General features: G+C 46.1%; 1 protein-coding gene across 1 annotated transcript in view; it reads right to left on the bottom strand.

Annotated features, from left to right (window-relative positions):
• Positions 1 to 16,545, bottom strand: part of LOC126260052 (facilitated trehalose transporter Tret1-like) — a 108,913-nt gene that overhangs the window by 24,360 nt on the left and 68,008 nt on the right. Inside the window, exon 3 of the mRNA XM_049957241.1 lies at positions 5,083 to 5,484. Within this exon, the coding sequence (XP_049813198.1) occupies positions 5,083 to 5,484 (402 nt within the window). The remainder of the gene's footprint in view (positions 1 to 5,082; positions 5,485 to 16,545) is intronic.

Raw genomic sequence — 16,545 nt, 5'->3', positions numbered from 1 at the left:
ACCTTACTTGGGCGAGTCTTAATGACCAGCCGGCCATTGTGGGAGCTTTTGCAGATCATTACCGACAATTTTATCGCGTGAAGAATTTAGAAGAGTTGAATGATAACTACACTTCGCAGCACGTTTCACACACCCTCGACGACACAGCAGCATCGTTACCTTTAGCGGACATTACACAAGACGACGTTCAGGTTGTGAGGGACAGGGGTGCGCTTACCATGTCGCTAGGGCCACACAGACTGCTGCTCGAATTCTAACGGACTTTCTGCATCATAATGATGTCACGTAGGATCACCATGTACCGTGAGCTGATGTCCACCGGGTTTTGCGTGCCACCTGCCTTCGTCTATGGACTACTGAACGCGCTACCGATACGCGAGTGGCCGGATGATCGACGACTACTGCCCAAGTACAGAGTTAAATTCGGTGTATAAGATCTCAGACCGGCGCCTGGCGGCGCATATGCAGACGACCACCAGCGAACGTATGGAACTGATAACTCTCGCCACATCCTCTTGTGATCTCAACTGATTTCTACTACTCTTTGAACAGAGTGCACCACAACTTTCTTACATCAGTTGTCGCATGCTTGGGCTTCCCACTTGACTTCCTCGACTCACTTTTGCGCCTCTTACGCAGAGCATCGTCAGGTTTTCAGGTAAATGGAGGTAGGTGGGTCCAGTGCCAATCCACCGTTCGGTTCGACAATGATATTCACTCCCCACGATGTTTTACATGATCGCACTGGAACCACTCATAGGAGGGCTTAAAAACAAAATCTCTGGAATAACTTTGAGGGGCGACACCTATAACTGCATCAAGTATGCCTATGATCTCCCACTGCTGACCCGATCAAGTGATGAGATGCACTCCATGCTTGATGGATCAGGCGGTGAGGATTGGCGGCGAGAAGCCATATGAATGTAGCCAAGGCGGCAGGGATGCATATTGGAAGGAGCCTCCAGGAGAGCGGCGTGGCACCCATGCAGTGGTAAATACGATGAGATATTTGGTTATTATATTTACACAATATGTGTGTTGCGCGGCTACCACAAACTTTAGACGACTACTGCAGGTGATACGCACAGAAGTTTGCCAAAACCTACTTCGATGCATGGACCTACTACAGCAACCTGAGCTCCTTAATCTTCAAGTGGCGGTAGGATTACCTTACTGCTGGATTGCCGTTTAAAGTCCGCTACGGTATTTTCATCCACTCTTTGTGCGAGGGTGGATTGGACTTATAAATGTATGAGTGTGTGCTATAGCCTTGTATTTGTGTGGAATGGCAGAACTATAGACCCATCAACACTGTTAACTTATGGGCCATCTGTTAGAGGAACTGATTCAAGTATCAATCCTGCCATCTGTTACGGCTGTGCACATTATTCCCTCTCTTTCCCACACCTCTGCGTTACTTCTCAGATATAGTTATGCGCAACCTTATCTCCATACCACTAGAGCTCCGAACGAAAGAGACATTTATAAATCGCTGCTGATATCCATCCCTCATAACGTGATTGAAAGTAGAAGCCATTTCGACGTGGGTGTGAAAAATGTGGTACCATGTTGTCAACTGGAAAAACAAGACCAGGTACAGGTTGTACGCTATCGGACTAACGGGTTCTTCGTTCTGCCTGCAGTGCCACTTGGATCTTGTGGATCAAGGTTTGACACATGGATACTTGTACAGAAGATCCCCGCCTGCTACCTTCGCACCCCACCCTACACGATTGACTATCGGCTTTTTTTATGTTTGGAGGATACTTACTTCCCGACCAGCGAAGATTCAAGCTCTGGCATGATTTAAAGGGACGAGAGTTTATTACATATTCTGGGGTAATGAGGAGGTGGTTATCGACTATTGGCAATGTCTCCAAGACAGTCATAGCACACATGAGCGCACTTATCGTTACCAGCTACTCTTCGCAAACTGTGCGCATTTTGTCACCGTAAACCCCCTCACAGTTGGGGAATATGGGGCAATGGACAACCACCGTAGTGGACATTGTCACGAGGTGAATTGGTTATGGACTTGGTATGAACGAACACTGTCCGCAAATGATAAGTGGGCGTCGGATTGCGTGCAGGAATCGTCTACATCATTATTTTGGTTTACTTTGACCGTTTGGTCGCTGACGAAGTGCTGTAAAAATAACAGATTTCATTTTTGTTATTTTTTCTTGGACGTGACTTAAATTTTATTGCTTGTTGATGTGATTTTACGTTATTTTAATAGTTTACAATGTTTTCTTTAAAACAGAAACAATTTGTATTAAAATTGTACCCTTGGAGTTTAAGGAAAAAAAAATACGGATGGGGCCGTTCAGGGACGGGAAGGGGGAGGCATGATGATCAGGTCTCAGATTTCGACCCTGCCCAGCCTACCTCCGGCAGCCTGAAGGTGACCCTTCTACTTCCTTGAGGCAACAGTAACGATTTTAAGTGAAAAAAGAAGTGCCTAAGGCGACCACTCACCTTACAATATATAGAAGAAAAACTAAACTTCTTGGAAACGGAGCTTTACGGCCGCGTGCCAGATGAGCGCCTGAGGACGGTACTGAGTACCAAATTGTGGATACATACTAAAACATATACTTTTCCTGTACTATAGTGGTTGTTGTCCCTCCGAGAATGTGTCGGGAATATGTAATAAAAAGTTAACACTGTATTCTCCGACAGCACTAAATATATAATGTCATTCATGTGGACATAGGCTGCATGCAAGTTGAGTATTCTATATTAAAGAGTTTTACTAAGCTGAACCAATATATTACATGTGTTATAGCTCCCACTCGACCTTTTCCAAAAGCAGACTATTGAACTGTCACATACGCTGTTATGGCATTTATAAAATTTACTATAGTATCTTTACTTCCCACCCAAAGGCGACCTGTAGCGAGACATTGCATTATTCCATAGTTACCGAATTCTGTGGGAATAGATTGGAAAATATTCCATTCACTTCAGGAAGCCTACCCTCCCCCTCCTGCAATTCACATAAACTCGTGTCACAGTATACATCTGATCGTCGGGGTCCTTCAAACTAAAGTGTTACACGTTGCGTAAAAGCACATAGTTTATGAGAAGGGATGCCAATGTGTATGAGAAATAAATTATCTTCAATTAGTGAGGCAAATCCTACACACCGGAGCATCGCAGTTACCAATGCGACTTTACTGTAACACGCAGCTTAGTACAATTACAGGAAGATGACCTTCGTTTTAACCAATGTTCGGTCTTCATTTAATGCTTGAAGGCTGAGAGACGTGGTTTATATATAAACTACGATACGTCTCAGACTACAGAAGAAGTTTCCGGAGGTAAAAACGCAGCTAATTAATGCCACCAGAAGGCTTCCAACTGTTACCCAAGACAAGGAAAAAAAAAAAGGTTTCATTAACATATTGGTGAACAGAGCCGATAAAATTTAAGAGTCGATTTATTTACAAGATGAAATGAATGGCTTACAGTAGGCTTTCAAGTAAAATGGATATTCCAATTAGATGGATCCAGCACTCAGATGTAGAACAGAGAAAATCGGGATTAATGACGAACAGCTGTCGCCAACTCGTAAAGTTTTCCTAACGATTATTAACAAAAATTCGGACCGCATCGTCAAAGTGTTAGCCAAATATTGCGTTTAAACGATCTTTACAACCACCAAGACGGTAAAAGAATGATGAATAACGGCAAAAATTGTACGGCACCCACTACCCACTGCAGAGCTGTATAAACTTCCGGGCAGTTGCGAACAAGTCGGCCACTGTGGCCGAGCGGTTCCAGGCGCTTCAGTGCGGAACCCCGCTGTCGCTACGGTCGCAGGTTCGAATCCTGCCTCGGGCATGGCTGTGTGTGATGTCCTTAGGTTCGTTAGGTTTAAGTAGTTCTCGGTCTAGGGGACTGATGTCCTCCGATGGTAAGTCCCATAGTGCTCAGAGCCATTTGAACCATTAGAAGGCTGTGTTTACACTTGTCCATGGCTTGGTAGGGTCTGTGCCACGCTCGAATTCTGCCTCGCCTCTTACGAATTAAAATTTGACCAGGCGATGGTTTTCCAGTCATCTGGGGTCCAAACGGCATGGTCACAAACGAAGTGGCGCTGCATGCGGTGCCGTCCTAGGCACTAGCGTCGGTCGTCTGCTGCCATTGCGCATTAACGTCAAACTGCGCCACACTCTCCTAACGGATACGTTCGCCATGCGTCCGTCATCTGTTTCTGCGGTTGTTTCACACAGTGCTACTCGTCTGTTAGCACTGACAACTCTACATAAACACCAGTCCTCTCGATCTTTAAGTCAAGGCCGTCGGCAACCACCTTGTCAGTGGTGAGAGGTAATGCCTGAAATCTGATATTCTCAGCACATCCTTGACACTGTGGTTCTCGGAATACTGAATTCCATAAGGATTTCCAAAATGGAATGTCCCATATATCTATCTCCAACTACAATTCCACGTTCAAAGTCTGTTAATTCCTGTTGTGTGACCATAATCACGTCGGAAACCTTTTCACTGAATGCCTGAGAACAAATGACAGTCCGTCACTGCAATATCCGTTTATATCTCGTGTAAATTATGTATATATGCATACCGCTCACCTTAGCGTAGTTGTAATCGGAAAGAGAAAGGTGTTAAGTTCGATGAAGTGTAGGTTTCTCCTTTGCGTCAACAGAATGAGAATATATTATTTTTATTAAAGAATGGCAAACGCTTATTTTTATTCGAGAACGAATTGCCAGCCAGAGATAATCTAGCAATCGCCATCACGCGACGAGTAATGGTGCCCTCTATGCAGCTCTATGAATGCGGGACCCATCGAGTCCATGATGAAATTGCCGTTTTACTTCCATGGTTCCCGCAGTCGGATATGAAACGTCAGAGAATACTCGTAGTCTTATGTATGGACCACCTCCTCTCAGACCGGAAGTTTTAACTGAAGTAAACACCGGCCGTGAACACCAATATTGCATGGACAAATAAAATGATTACGACTGCCTGAGAAGTAGGAGAAGACACTCGTGCAACCCGAGAGCTAACGTCTCTAAAGATAGTTCTTGACATAAAGCGGGTACGTTAACTTACCAAGAAGGCCCTACGCGCTCCGGCGTTCCTCCGCAGTTCCAGAAAGGCGTCCGCGGCGCTGATCTCGTTCTTGGTGCGCTCTTCCAAGGCCCTCTGGATGGCCTCCAACTCGCCTATTACATCATTATTCGAGCTTTTCCCACGCAACCGCATCAGGGCTTGCGCTGCCTCCTGCGAGCGGTGTTTGGCAACCAAGAAGTACGGACTCTCCGGCATCCACCAGAACGACGCCACAAACACGATGGGGCCGGCCATCATGAACTCCGTCACACCGTCAAATGGTGCGTACGACGCCACAATCATCATCAGGAAGGAGCCTACACTGGCCATCAGCAGACCAAGTGAGACTAGTAACCCTCTGATGTGGTCCTGTGCTATCTCCACCACATACATAGGAAACACCTGTGGGAAAACCGTAAAACATTTTCAATTTTAGATTTACATACATTCTTATATTTTGTCTCTTAAACAGAAAACAGATGTATATCATTTATTTAATATTTAAATTGCAGAGTAAAATAGAAATTAATATTACTATTTCTCACTTTTTCTTTAAATAATTAGTATTTCCAGTGTTTGATTCGAACTCTTCTCGCTGTTGTCGACAACGACCGGAATAGCGATGTGGTGATCATATGGGGCATTAAATGCACAGAGAATCAAATCACAATCACATACAGAAAATATATATACTAAGATGGTATCTGTTCTTTCGGACATGTAAAAAAAACATATAACATCGGTGACCATGCAACTCGTTAGAATGAAATTACAATCAAAGGAACACCCTGAGCTGCTTACAGGCGTTGACATACGTCAACGGGGACAGATAAAAATGTGTGCCTCGACCGGGATCTCCTGCTTACATGGCATATTTTTTTTAAATCTCATTTTGTCCACTTCTGTTCGTTGCATCTGCTCGTGGCGGACGTCGTAAGACATCAGTTTAAGTTCGTTGTTAATCGGTTATATCGGTTTTTCTATTACAGAGGGCAGCTATCTCTCTGACAGAACACGCTGAGCTACCGTGCCGGCAACCATCCGAGCCACCGAGGACACAGAGGATAACGCGGCTGCAGGGATTTATCTCTGGCACGCCTCCCGCGAAACCCACATTATCAACGTATTGTCCCACACTACATTCGCGAGTAATGAGTATAATGGGCGGGGAGCATTACGAATTTAGTGTGGGACGATACGTTGAAAATGTGGGTTTCGCGGGAGGCGTGCCAGAGATAAATCCCTAGAGTCGCACTATTCTCTGTGTCCTCGGTGGCTCAGATGGATTCAGTCCGCTGTTAGCAGCGGTGGGGCAAGGTCGTCGTGCCTGTGTCCCCCTGCTAGCGCACCGCGCGCGCGAGTGTTTACTGTTTACCTTCCGCTGCGGCGAGTGTCACGCGTCCGTGTCTCGGTAGTGCCATGGCGCACTCGTATCGCAAGTCCACCATTAAGATCACATTTCAAGCGGACTATGCAAGACCTCGAGCACTTGACATTGAACGTTTCATCCGGGAAGAACTTCATATTGCACCTCAAGACATCATTGGGATCCACTTTTCTATAACACAAAGTGTCGTCTACATAAAAATGATCAATGAAAAGGCGTGCACTGATGTTGTGTGTCGACACGCTCATGGACTTAAATTCAAGCATTCTGATGGTCACATAGGAACTGTCACGATCGACCACGCTGGATTAGGCCTTCGCACTCTGAGGGTCTTCGAGCTGCCATTCGAAGTCCCACCAGATGTTGTGATGACAGCTTTCAAACCGTACGGCAACGTGCTAAGCCACTTGGCTGAAAAATGGCAAACGTTTGAAACGTACCCCGTCTTAAATGGAGTGCGACAAATTAAGATTGCACTGGCGAAGCATGTGCCATCCTATTTAGTAATTGGCGGCTGCAGATCCATTGTCATGTACGACGGACAACCGCGTACTTGCGCCGGCTGTGGCCAGGCAGGACATGTCAGATCGGCCTGCATTCAACGCCGACTGACTCAGACACCGGTTGGTGAAGTTCCATCCCCGGCGACGCCTATTTCACTCCCCATCACGTATGCAGCGGCTGCAACCGCAACAGCTGTTCCTGCCCAGGATCGAAACACCTTATTGCAGTCAGTGGTCGATGACAGTGTGGGGGACAGCATATCCACCTCTACGACGTCATCGGCAGACTTGCCTCAAGACGGTGATCAATTGTGCCACCACGACGAGCCTAAAGAGAAGATGGAAGTAGAAACGGAAATTGTCCCGACCTCTGCCTTCCTACCAATGGAGACCGCATCAGATGATTGTCGCTCGCATTCTGACTCAGAACAACATGTCCGGAAACAACGGTCCCCTCGAAAACGCAAGAAACGGCGCCATACGCCATCCGATGATTGCCTGCTTCGGATGTGTGACCCGGACGAACATCCGGCGTCGGACGACAATCAGGACTCTACCACCACAACTCACCTTTCCCGTCACGATGCTACGGCTGATACAATTTCTGAGCCTCAGTCTGACAACATCACTTCTGCTACTGAACATGCGCGAGAGCGCTCTACTGACAGCACTCATCAACAGTTCCCAATTGCTGCATCTGATCCTTGGGCGGATGATGTCGAGGATGAGCCACAGCACCAGGAGGATGCCGAAGGCAGAGATGCTCCCGCGGCTGTACCCAGCACCGACCAACAACAGTGACTACGGCTGTATCGTCAGCCTCTGTGGGGCCGCCCCTGCCGCCCACACCTGGCCTCCTACACAACCCAGTTGCCGACCTGGCTGACCAAACGTACCGTCTAGCGACGATTAACATCAACAACATACGTGCCCGACATAAACTAAAGATGCTACAGGACCTGCTCAACGCAGCAGACATCGACATTGCGCTACTTCAAGAGGTGTATGTCACAGACTTCAAGGGACCCTATGGCTACACGACTTGGGTCTCACATGCGTCTGCCAATGGCAGTGGTGTGGCGATCCTCCTCCGCGAAGGTATATCCGCAGAAGACGTCGAATATCTCCCTGACGCCAGAGGCATGGCTCTTACTATCCAAGGAGTCAAACTTATTAACATCTATGCACCGTCAGGATCTGGTCGGCGTCGCGAACGATCCACCTTTTTCGCTCATACAATCACGCCCCTCTTTATGGGCCGTCAGGACGCCTTGATAATGGGAGGGGACTTTAACTGTAGCCAAGCACCCAAGGATCAGTTACCACATCATTCTCCCTGCGCAGAACTTACGACAATTATAAATAATCTTCAATTGGTGGACTCGTGGGAACATGTTTGTGGCGATCGGCCCGGATTTACTCACTACACCAGCCATTCCTCCAGCCGCATCGACCGGATTTACATCTCGCGCTCCATAGCTGTGGGGACAAGAGCTGCCGAAGTTTGGCCCACAGCTTTTTCTGAACACGAGGCCTACATCTGCGCTATTACCCTCGGCCGCCAGAAGATGTGGCACAGCCGTGGTCTTTGGAAGTTGAACGTCGCCCACCTCGCTTCCCAGGAATGCCGCCGCCTTATAGAGAACACGTGGGACTCTTGTAGCCGCCGGCGTGGTACCTACCGGTCTACACTGTCGTGGTGGTTACTCTGCGCCAAACCAGCCCTCCGGAAGATCTTGATAGGCTACGGCCGAGATGTTGCAGCATGGAAGAGACATACCATGGACTTTTACTACAGCATCTTAAGGGAATGTACAACATTGCCGTACTCACCTGCACGGCAGGTGACGGTGAACCGTGCCAAGGCACAGATCATCAGATTAACACGTTGCCACCTTGAGGGTGCGATCGTCAGAGCGCGCACTCAAGACAGAGTGGCCCAGGAGGAACCGTCTATGTACCACGTCATTGCAGAACGACGGCGCCGACGCAGGACACTGATCCAAGCTCTCACGACGGAAGACGGACGACGCCTTGATACCCAGCGCAACATAGGAAACGCCCTTCATGCTCACTACACTAGGCTGTACTCGGAACATCGACATCCCCCAGAGGTGATCGCCGAAGTCTCTCAACTCACTTATGGCTCCATCTCTCCGACAGCGGCGACGGATTTGACTGCAGATGTAACGGAAGAGGAAATCATTGAAGCAATACAGGCTGGGGCTGCTCATAAGTCCCCGGGACCTGATGGCCTTCCTCTGGAATTTTACCGGACGTCTCAACAATTGCTGGCACCAGCATGGACTGATATTTGCCGCGATCTTATGTCTCCCACGACGCAGATACCTGGGGCCTTCCTAGAAGGACTGATTGTGCCTATACACAAACCACGAAGCGGATCCAGGATCAGTGACTATCGGCCCTTGACCTTACTCAACAGTGACTTGAAGATTTTCACCCGGCTTCTGGCGGCACGCCTAAAGCGATCAGTACGATGTGTTGTGTCGCAGGACCAGGCATCGTTAGGTGGTGACCATAATATTCGCTCTGCATTGTGCCGATATAGAGATATGATCGCGCTAGCCACAGCTCGCCAACTGCCAGGAGTTTTGGCCTCACTCGACTTTAGCCAGGCCTTTGACAGAGTCGACCACACATTTTTGATGGAGGTACTGCGACACATGGGATATCCGGACGTCATAGTTAATGTACTGATGCGTCTCCTACGCGGCGTGACGTCCAAGGTGTTATATAATGGCCGTCTTACGCCGCCGATACAGATCCAGCGATCGGTGCGACAAGGCTGCCCTCTTTCGGCGATATTGTACGCCCTCGTCTTGGAACCACTCCTCTGCGGCCTCCGACAACGCCTGACTGGAATATCGCTTGGTGGACACACTTTTTTCTGCACTGCCTATGCGGATGATCTGGTACTCCTTCTTCGCAATAATGACGAAGTTCGTGCAGCACTGGCGTGGGTGGCGACCTACGGCGCGGCATCGGGGAGCCATCTCAATCTCCACAAATCACACGCCCTGTCTATAGGCAGAGGCCTACCCGACGAGAGTGTCGCACCGCTAAGTATCAGTGACACAATCCGCTGTCTTGGCATTGATTTCACATCTCACATGAAGCGTTCAACAGCCCTTAACTACAGGCGTTTATTGAATCAGATGAGAGCAGGAATAAGTGACCACCGTCTGCGACATCTAGACCTCCTGCAACGGACACGATATGCTAACGTCTATTTGGCGTCACGTATCCCCCATTTTGCACAGATACTCCCCGTACCACCTACCCTGGCTCACCGCATGTTGGCGGTTTTGGGATCCTTTATTAATACGGGCATGTTATTTCAGATTCGTTACGAGTCCCTAACCCTCCCGAGGAGCAGAGGGGGTTTAGGCCTTTGTCATGTTCAGAACAGAGCGAAGGCCCTGTTCGTCAGCTGTCACCTGCAACTGTGGCGACGAAGTCCGACGTGCCTCACCAGTCTCTTACTGGAAGCCTTACGACCAATCTCACTCGCACCCCCTGTGATGATATCGGACATCCCAGCACCTTTCTTCTACATTAGCCAGTTCTTCCTTGAATTAAGCTACATCCGCACCGCACTACTACCCACACGCTTGATGATGACGAGGGCGGTATATGCTGCCATGCAAATGAACAGGACGCCGAATGTGATTGAAAGCAAACACCCCAACACAAAGTGGCGCGCTGTGTGGCAGGCAGTGAATGCCATCACCCTTGATACTGACGTGCAATCTGCATGGTACGTAACTGTTAATGGGAAACAGTTGTGCCAGTCCCGCCTACATCACATCCACCTAGCTGATTCACCCTTGTGTGCCACATGCCAAGTGACTGACACGGATGAACATCGTTTCGAATGCGGGTCGGCAAAGGACGTTTGGTATTTGGTGCGTCAGATACTGGCTTTTCTCACACGCACGACTCCCGACAGGATAACTACCCGATCACTTCTTTTCCCCGATCAGATTTATTTCCCAAGAGCAAAAACGAACTCTGTGACGTGGATCAGCGGCCACGCTGTTCACTACCTCTTCGGTAATGGCGACAAGACAGTACCCGATTTTTGGTATTACCTCAACGAACGACATTGTGCGATCGTCAAGAACCCTAAATATAGGCAATATTTTTCTAAATTTCTTTGGAGCGCATTCCATAATCCCTCTCGCAGCTGGATTATCGATGACATGAGAAGATAACCATAGCACCTCTTCGCAGTTCCTTTTTTTATGAGATTGAACAAACAACGGAAACAACACAGCAACGAGAAGACAGTCATCGAAAAATTCGCAGCGGGCTATAGTATGGAGCATCCTTTGTCGTAACGGGACGACTTCCTATTATTCTGTTTATGTAGCCGAAGAAGAATGGCCTTCCTTTTATCCATTTGTATAAAAATAAAATAAAATAAAAATAAAAGCAGAAAAAAAAAGATGGATAGAGCATCTGCCATGTAAGCAGGAGAGCACGGGTTCGAGTCCCGGTCGGGGCACATATTTCCATCTGTCCCCGTTGACGTATGTCAACACCAGTAAGCACCTCAGGGTGTTACTTTGATTGTAATTACATACAGAAATTTTGGAGAGAAATAGACAACGTTTTGCTTTATAATTAATCACAGGTGCCGACTATGATTTTAGTGTTCGGTAACATGGAGTGATCTGACAAACTAGTGACCTTAATCTGTATTCCTGGCTGAAAATAGGCAAAAATGTGACAATAATCCCTTCATAATTGATTCCTATTATCCTTTTAACACATCCTCTGATGATGGTGTCGTATGCCATAAGTGCAACGACCACATTGTGGTTAAATGAAGTAGTAGAAATTTCTGCTCTGAAAACGGGTAGATATATTGCCTGATGCATCGGAAAATGACCTGGGTAGTCTCGAAGTAAAACACTGAATTCAAATCATTGGATTTATTAAAAATTTCTTTTGGCTGAACGAAGTTTGTACTGAGTAACAAGCAATGTTCATAAATGCTGCTGTCCCTTACGAAATGAAGACTTGGCAATAATGTAACAGACAAAATGATCCGTATAGGGCTTACCTCTACGGTAACAAGGGAAAGAAATTTATAAATCTGTTCGTGATCCAACATGTTGCAGCAGAGATAAGCGTTGCTGAGGGAAAAGAACAAAAGAGAATGTAGCTGTTAGTCATTCCCAGAGACTCGCGGGGCTGATAAACTTAATATTTCGTTAACCGATTTCCAAAGGACAAGAACTGAGCGAGAGAAAAACGGATATGAGCTACAGTTACTGAAGCAAGAGAACCAGCATACTGGTCAACCTAAAACATAGTGGTGGAAAGAATTTAGTTTCGTGGCAAAAATTTCAGCAATTCTGAAAGATTTTGGTACAAGGAATTGAGAATTCAAACAGTCTCCAATGGCGACCTAACTAGCAGTACGCCCGTGAGCAATTGCATTCCGTCTGACTCATTGTCTCGTGGTACTGCTGCACGGGGTGCCCCCACCGGCCCACAGGATCTCCAACACGTGCAGACTATAGCTCGTCCTGACTTCAACTGTCTACCGTTCCTCCTCTACATTCAGGAGGGGGTGCACGTCTTACGCTCCGGCCAATCACGGGCCTAGCTTCCGGGCACAACACAACCGCGCAATCGGCTTGTGTCAAAAGGTGCGTCCTATGGATCCCTAGCTCGTCAGTTTAACGGAAAATTTTTCTATAAAGATCTACTGCGAACTTGCAGCAACAAATGGAAACACCCGCCCTCGGATTTGGCGCGTAACACTGTTCCACCTACACGCCCCAAGTCACGGAAGCCAAGAACAGAGAGGGCTCGGGTCTTCTGCCGCAATTTCTCTCCTTGTTCTTCGATTTCCCCATCCCCCCCCCCCCCTCCCCAACCCGCCCCACCTCCTTTGCTATTGCCCAGTGCAATTCTAAGATTCAGACCTCCGTTTCTAAGCTCACAGAAAGCAGAAATTTCACCTTAGCCTACAGTCAAATTAACAGAAATGATTTCGATGGCGCTGAGCCCCAATCATAAAGCATTTTTTGAAAGAATACACCGCCCCACCATTTGACTGCATATTTCTTGTGTACAGTCTAGGTTTCAGCTTTCACACCATTATCGAATACAATGATCTTTGACACAATAATTTGCTGTATTCCTGTAAGAAGTTAATTTTGTATTATTTGTATAATGTTGAATAAATGTGTTGAACCGTGTTTTGTCATTCTGCGTAGTACACAGCAAATGATGTGAATGGTCTAAAATCATTGTACTCGATAATAGCGTGAAAGCCTGAATCTAGATTTTATACACGAAATACACAGAAACATAGTCATACGGCGGTTTATTCTTTCAAAAAATAATAAATAAGTAAAAATAAAATAAGAATAAGCAACAAAAGGAATTTCATGCAAGGCAGGGAGTATACATGAAATAGAGGCTGCTGATCATAAAGGGAAAGTTAAGATTAAATAAAACACATAGTGCACAGTTAACTTCCTATAGGCACTAGTCCAAGTAGAATGTGGTAAAGATGGGATATAAAAACGATAAAAGACCGCACCTAATTGATGGGTTAAAGTATAACGAAGGATGTACTCAAATAAACGTACGTCTTTCATCAGAAAACAGCTTACACAGTTTCGAAATATTTGAATGATAGTTTGGGTTGGTTTGGAGAACAGAGCTAACAGCGAGGTCATCAGTCTCGTCGGATTCGCGAAGGATGTGGAAGGAAGTCGGCCATGCCCTTTCAAAGGAACCATCCCGACATTTGGATAATAGAAGATACTTTATATTATGTGTTCTCATACTGAATAAGGGAAAATTTTGCAACCTTCAATCCAAAGCAACATTTTGGACTTTATTCTTCTATACACTGAATGTAAAACACTTGTATCTTCCTCTTTATTCTAGTTTTCAGGTATTATTACCCAGATAGCAAAGAAAACACTTCTTGAATATACAGGGTGTATCAAAAAGAATCATCAGAATCCAAATGATTCAGCCTTACGTTACTGGCCTCCAAGGTCACAGGACCTGACCGTATGTAGTTATTTCTTGTGGGGATTCAGAAAAGACTATTTATGTACCTCCGTTACCGACAACAATGAATGAACTGAAACATCGCATAACACCAGCTGTGGAAGGTGTAAATCAAGACATGCTCGCTGCAGTGTGGGAACAATTAGAGTACCGTGTTGGCATATGCCGTGCATCTCAAGGGGCGCATGTTGAAGACCTATGTAATGGTATGAGAAAAAGCTTTTTGAGTTTCCCGTTCATCAAAAAACAAAATTCATTGTATATTTTTATTCGTTTCAGAAATACAAACGTGCGAAATCGGATGATTCTTTTGATACATTCCGTATAATTGTAATTTTATTTTCTGTGACTCCTTATGACAAATATTTCCAAAAATGAAGTCTTGCAGTTAAGACTGTAAGAAAAACGTATGCACCCATTTCTGTTTCCTCTTGCTAAGCTGATGAAGCTCTGTCACAGTTTCATAATGTTAAGTCCTTATAAAGTTAGAGGTGACGCATACTTGGAATCTACAGGGTGTTACAAAAAAGTACGGCCAAACTTTCAGGAAACATTCCTCACACACAAATAAAGAAAAGATGTTATGGGGACATGTGTCCGGAACGCTTAATTTCCATGTTAGAGCTCATTTTAGTTTCGTCAGTATGTTCTTCCACCTACGCTCAATGGAGCACGTTATCATGAATTCATACGGGATACTCTACCTGTGTTGCTAGAACATGTGCCTTTACAAGTACGACACAACATGTGGTTCATACGCGATGGAGCTCCTGCACATTTCAGTCAAAGTGTTCGTACGCTTCTCAACAACAGATTCAGTGACCGATGGATTGGTAGAGGCGGACCAATTCCATGGCCTTCACGCTCTCCTGACCTCAACCCTCTTGACTTTCATTTATAGGGGCATTTGAAAGCTCTTGTCTACGCAACACCGGTACCAAATGTAGAAACTCTTCGTGCTCATATTGTGGACGGCTGTGATACAATACACCATTTTCCAGGGCTGCATCGGCGCATCAGAGATTCCATGCGACGGAGGGTGGATGCATGTATCCTCGCTAACGGAGGACATTTTGAACATTTCCTGTAACAAAGTGTTTGAAGCCACGCTGGTACGTTCTGTTGCTGTGTGTTTCCATTCCATGATTATTGTGATTTGAAGAGAAGTAATAAAATGAGCTCTAACATGGAAAGTAAGCGTTTCCGGACACATGTCCACATAACATATTTTCTTTCTTTGTGTGTGAGGAATGTTTCCTGAAAGTTTGGCCGTACCTTTTTTGTAACACCCTGTATAGTAGTAAATTTCCCATCTACTTTTTCTTCGCTTTTGTTACTGTTCCGCGTTTGGCATAAAGAAGGGCATGCTGAACGTTACAAAAGTATGTCATGGGATATCCGGGCTCAGTCCGTCAAAATGCACCTCAGGGTTCAGAGTCTGCTTAAATATCGGGAGAAAAACAGATTTCGTTTCATAACATAACGATCTCACAGTTATCCAGCTGAAGCCATAACCATCTGTTCTCACCAAATTCTCCAAGTTCCTGGACGGTAATAAGTCTGGGAATTTGGTATTAAGTCTAGGGGACATTTCTTCGCTTGTCTAGTGATATCCTTTCAACCATTTGGTGTCTAAATTTGCGAAATTTTCCCACCGGCTTCCGCGAATGAACCAAACTCAGTATCATTAGGTTATTAAGAATGTGCTGGTACGAAAAACTTGTGACCAATGGTTGAGATTTCACGCTCGGATGTTGACATAACTTCAGAAGAGACAATTATATTTTACTGCTCCTGTTTTGACCGGTTACGGAGTCTGAATGTAAGTTCGTGTCAGTAAGTGCAGAGGTTACGCACCCTCACGAATGCCACTCCAATCCTTAAGAAACAAATGAAGCTAATGCCTTTAGAATTTGTACAACCATCTCTTTCCGAGGTCTTATAGTCAGACCTGACTGAACATGACCCCGGAGGTACTCATTGTTCCGTCTGTAATCACTGATTTTTCAGAAGGAAAGAAATATTTTTTCTCTGTCTTCATCTCTGTGTTGGTTGTGCCATTGCAACTTGCAGCAGGGGGCGTCAGCATGAAGGCTTTCAGCTGGAATTCACACCATTCCTCGTTGTACGAGTTCACTGCTGCCCATAGTTCCGCTGCTTTTGTGTAATACTTCTCTTCCAAAATGACCAAAACTGAACTTGATTCCTTGTGCTCTGGTCGTTTCATACGTCCCTCCAAACCGCATTCACATGACATGATTGGAAGAGTGCGACTCAGCGGTCTCCACCAGACTGGGGCTTTGATTTGCTGTTTTGCTGTTGTGTTTTTCACGTAGACGACAGGATTCATGCATTTGTGTTCTCTAGTCAATCCCGTACAAACCTTTTCATCTCTCTCTGGTGCCCACGACACCCACTTGGCCCTCTTTCCTATAATCCTGTCTACACCATCTACAACTCTCCACAGTTCCCTTCATTACAGAATTAACTATTGCTTGATCCTTCAAG

Source organism: Schistocerca nitens, chromosome 5 (assembly GCF_023898315.1).
Source record: "Schistocerca nitens isolate TAMUIC-IGC-003100 chromosome 5, iqSchNite1.1, whole genome shotgun sequence".
NCBI lineage: Eukaryota > Metazoa > Arthropoda > Insecta > Orthoptera > Acrididae > Schistocerca > Schistocerca nitens.
Note: the sequence above shows the minus strand (reverse complement) of the source record. Positions and strands in the feature narration are given on the sequence as shown.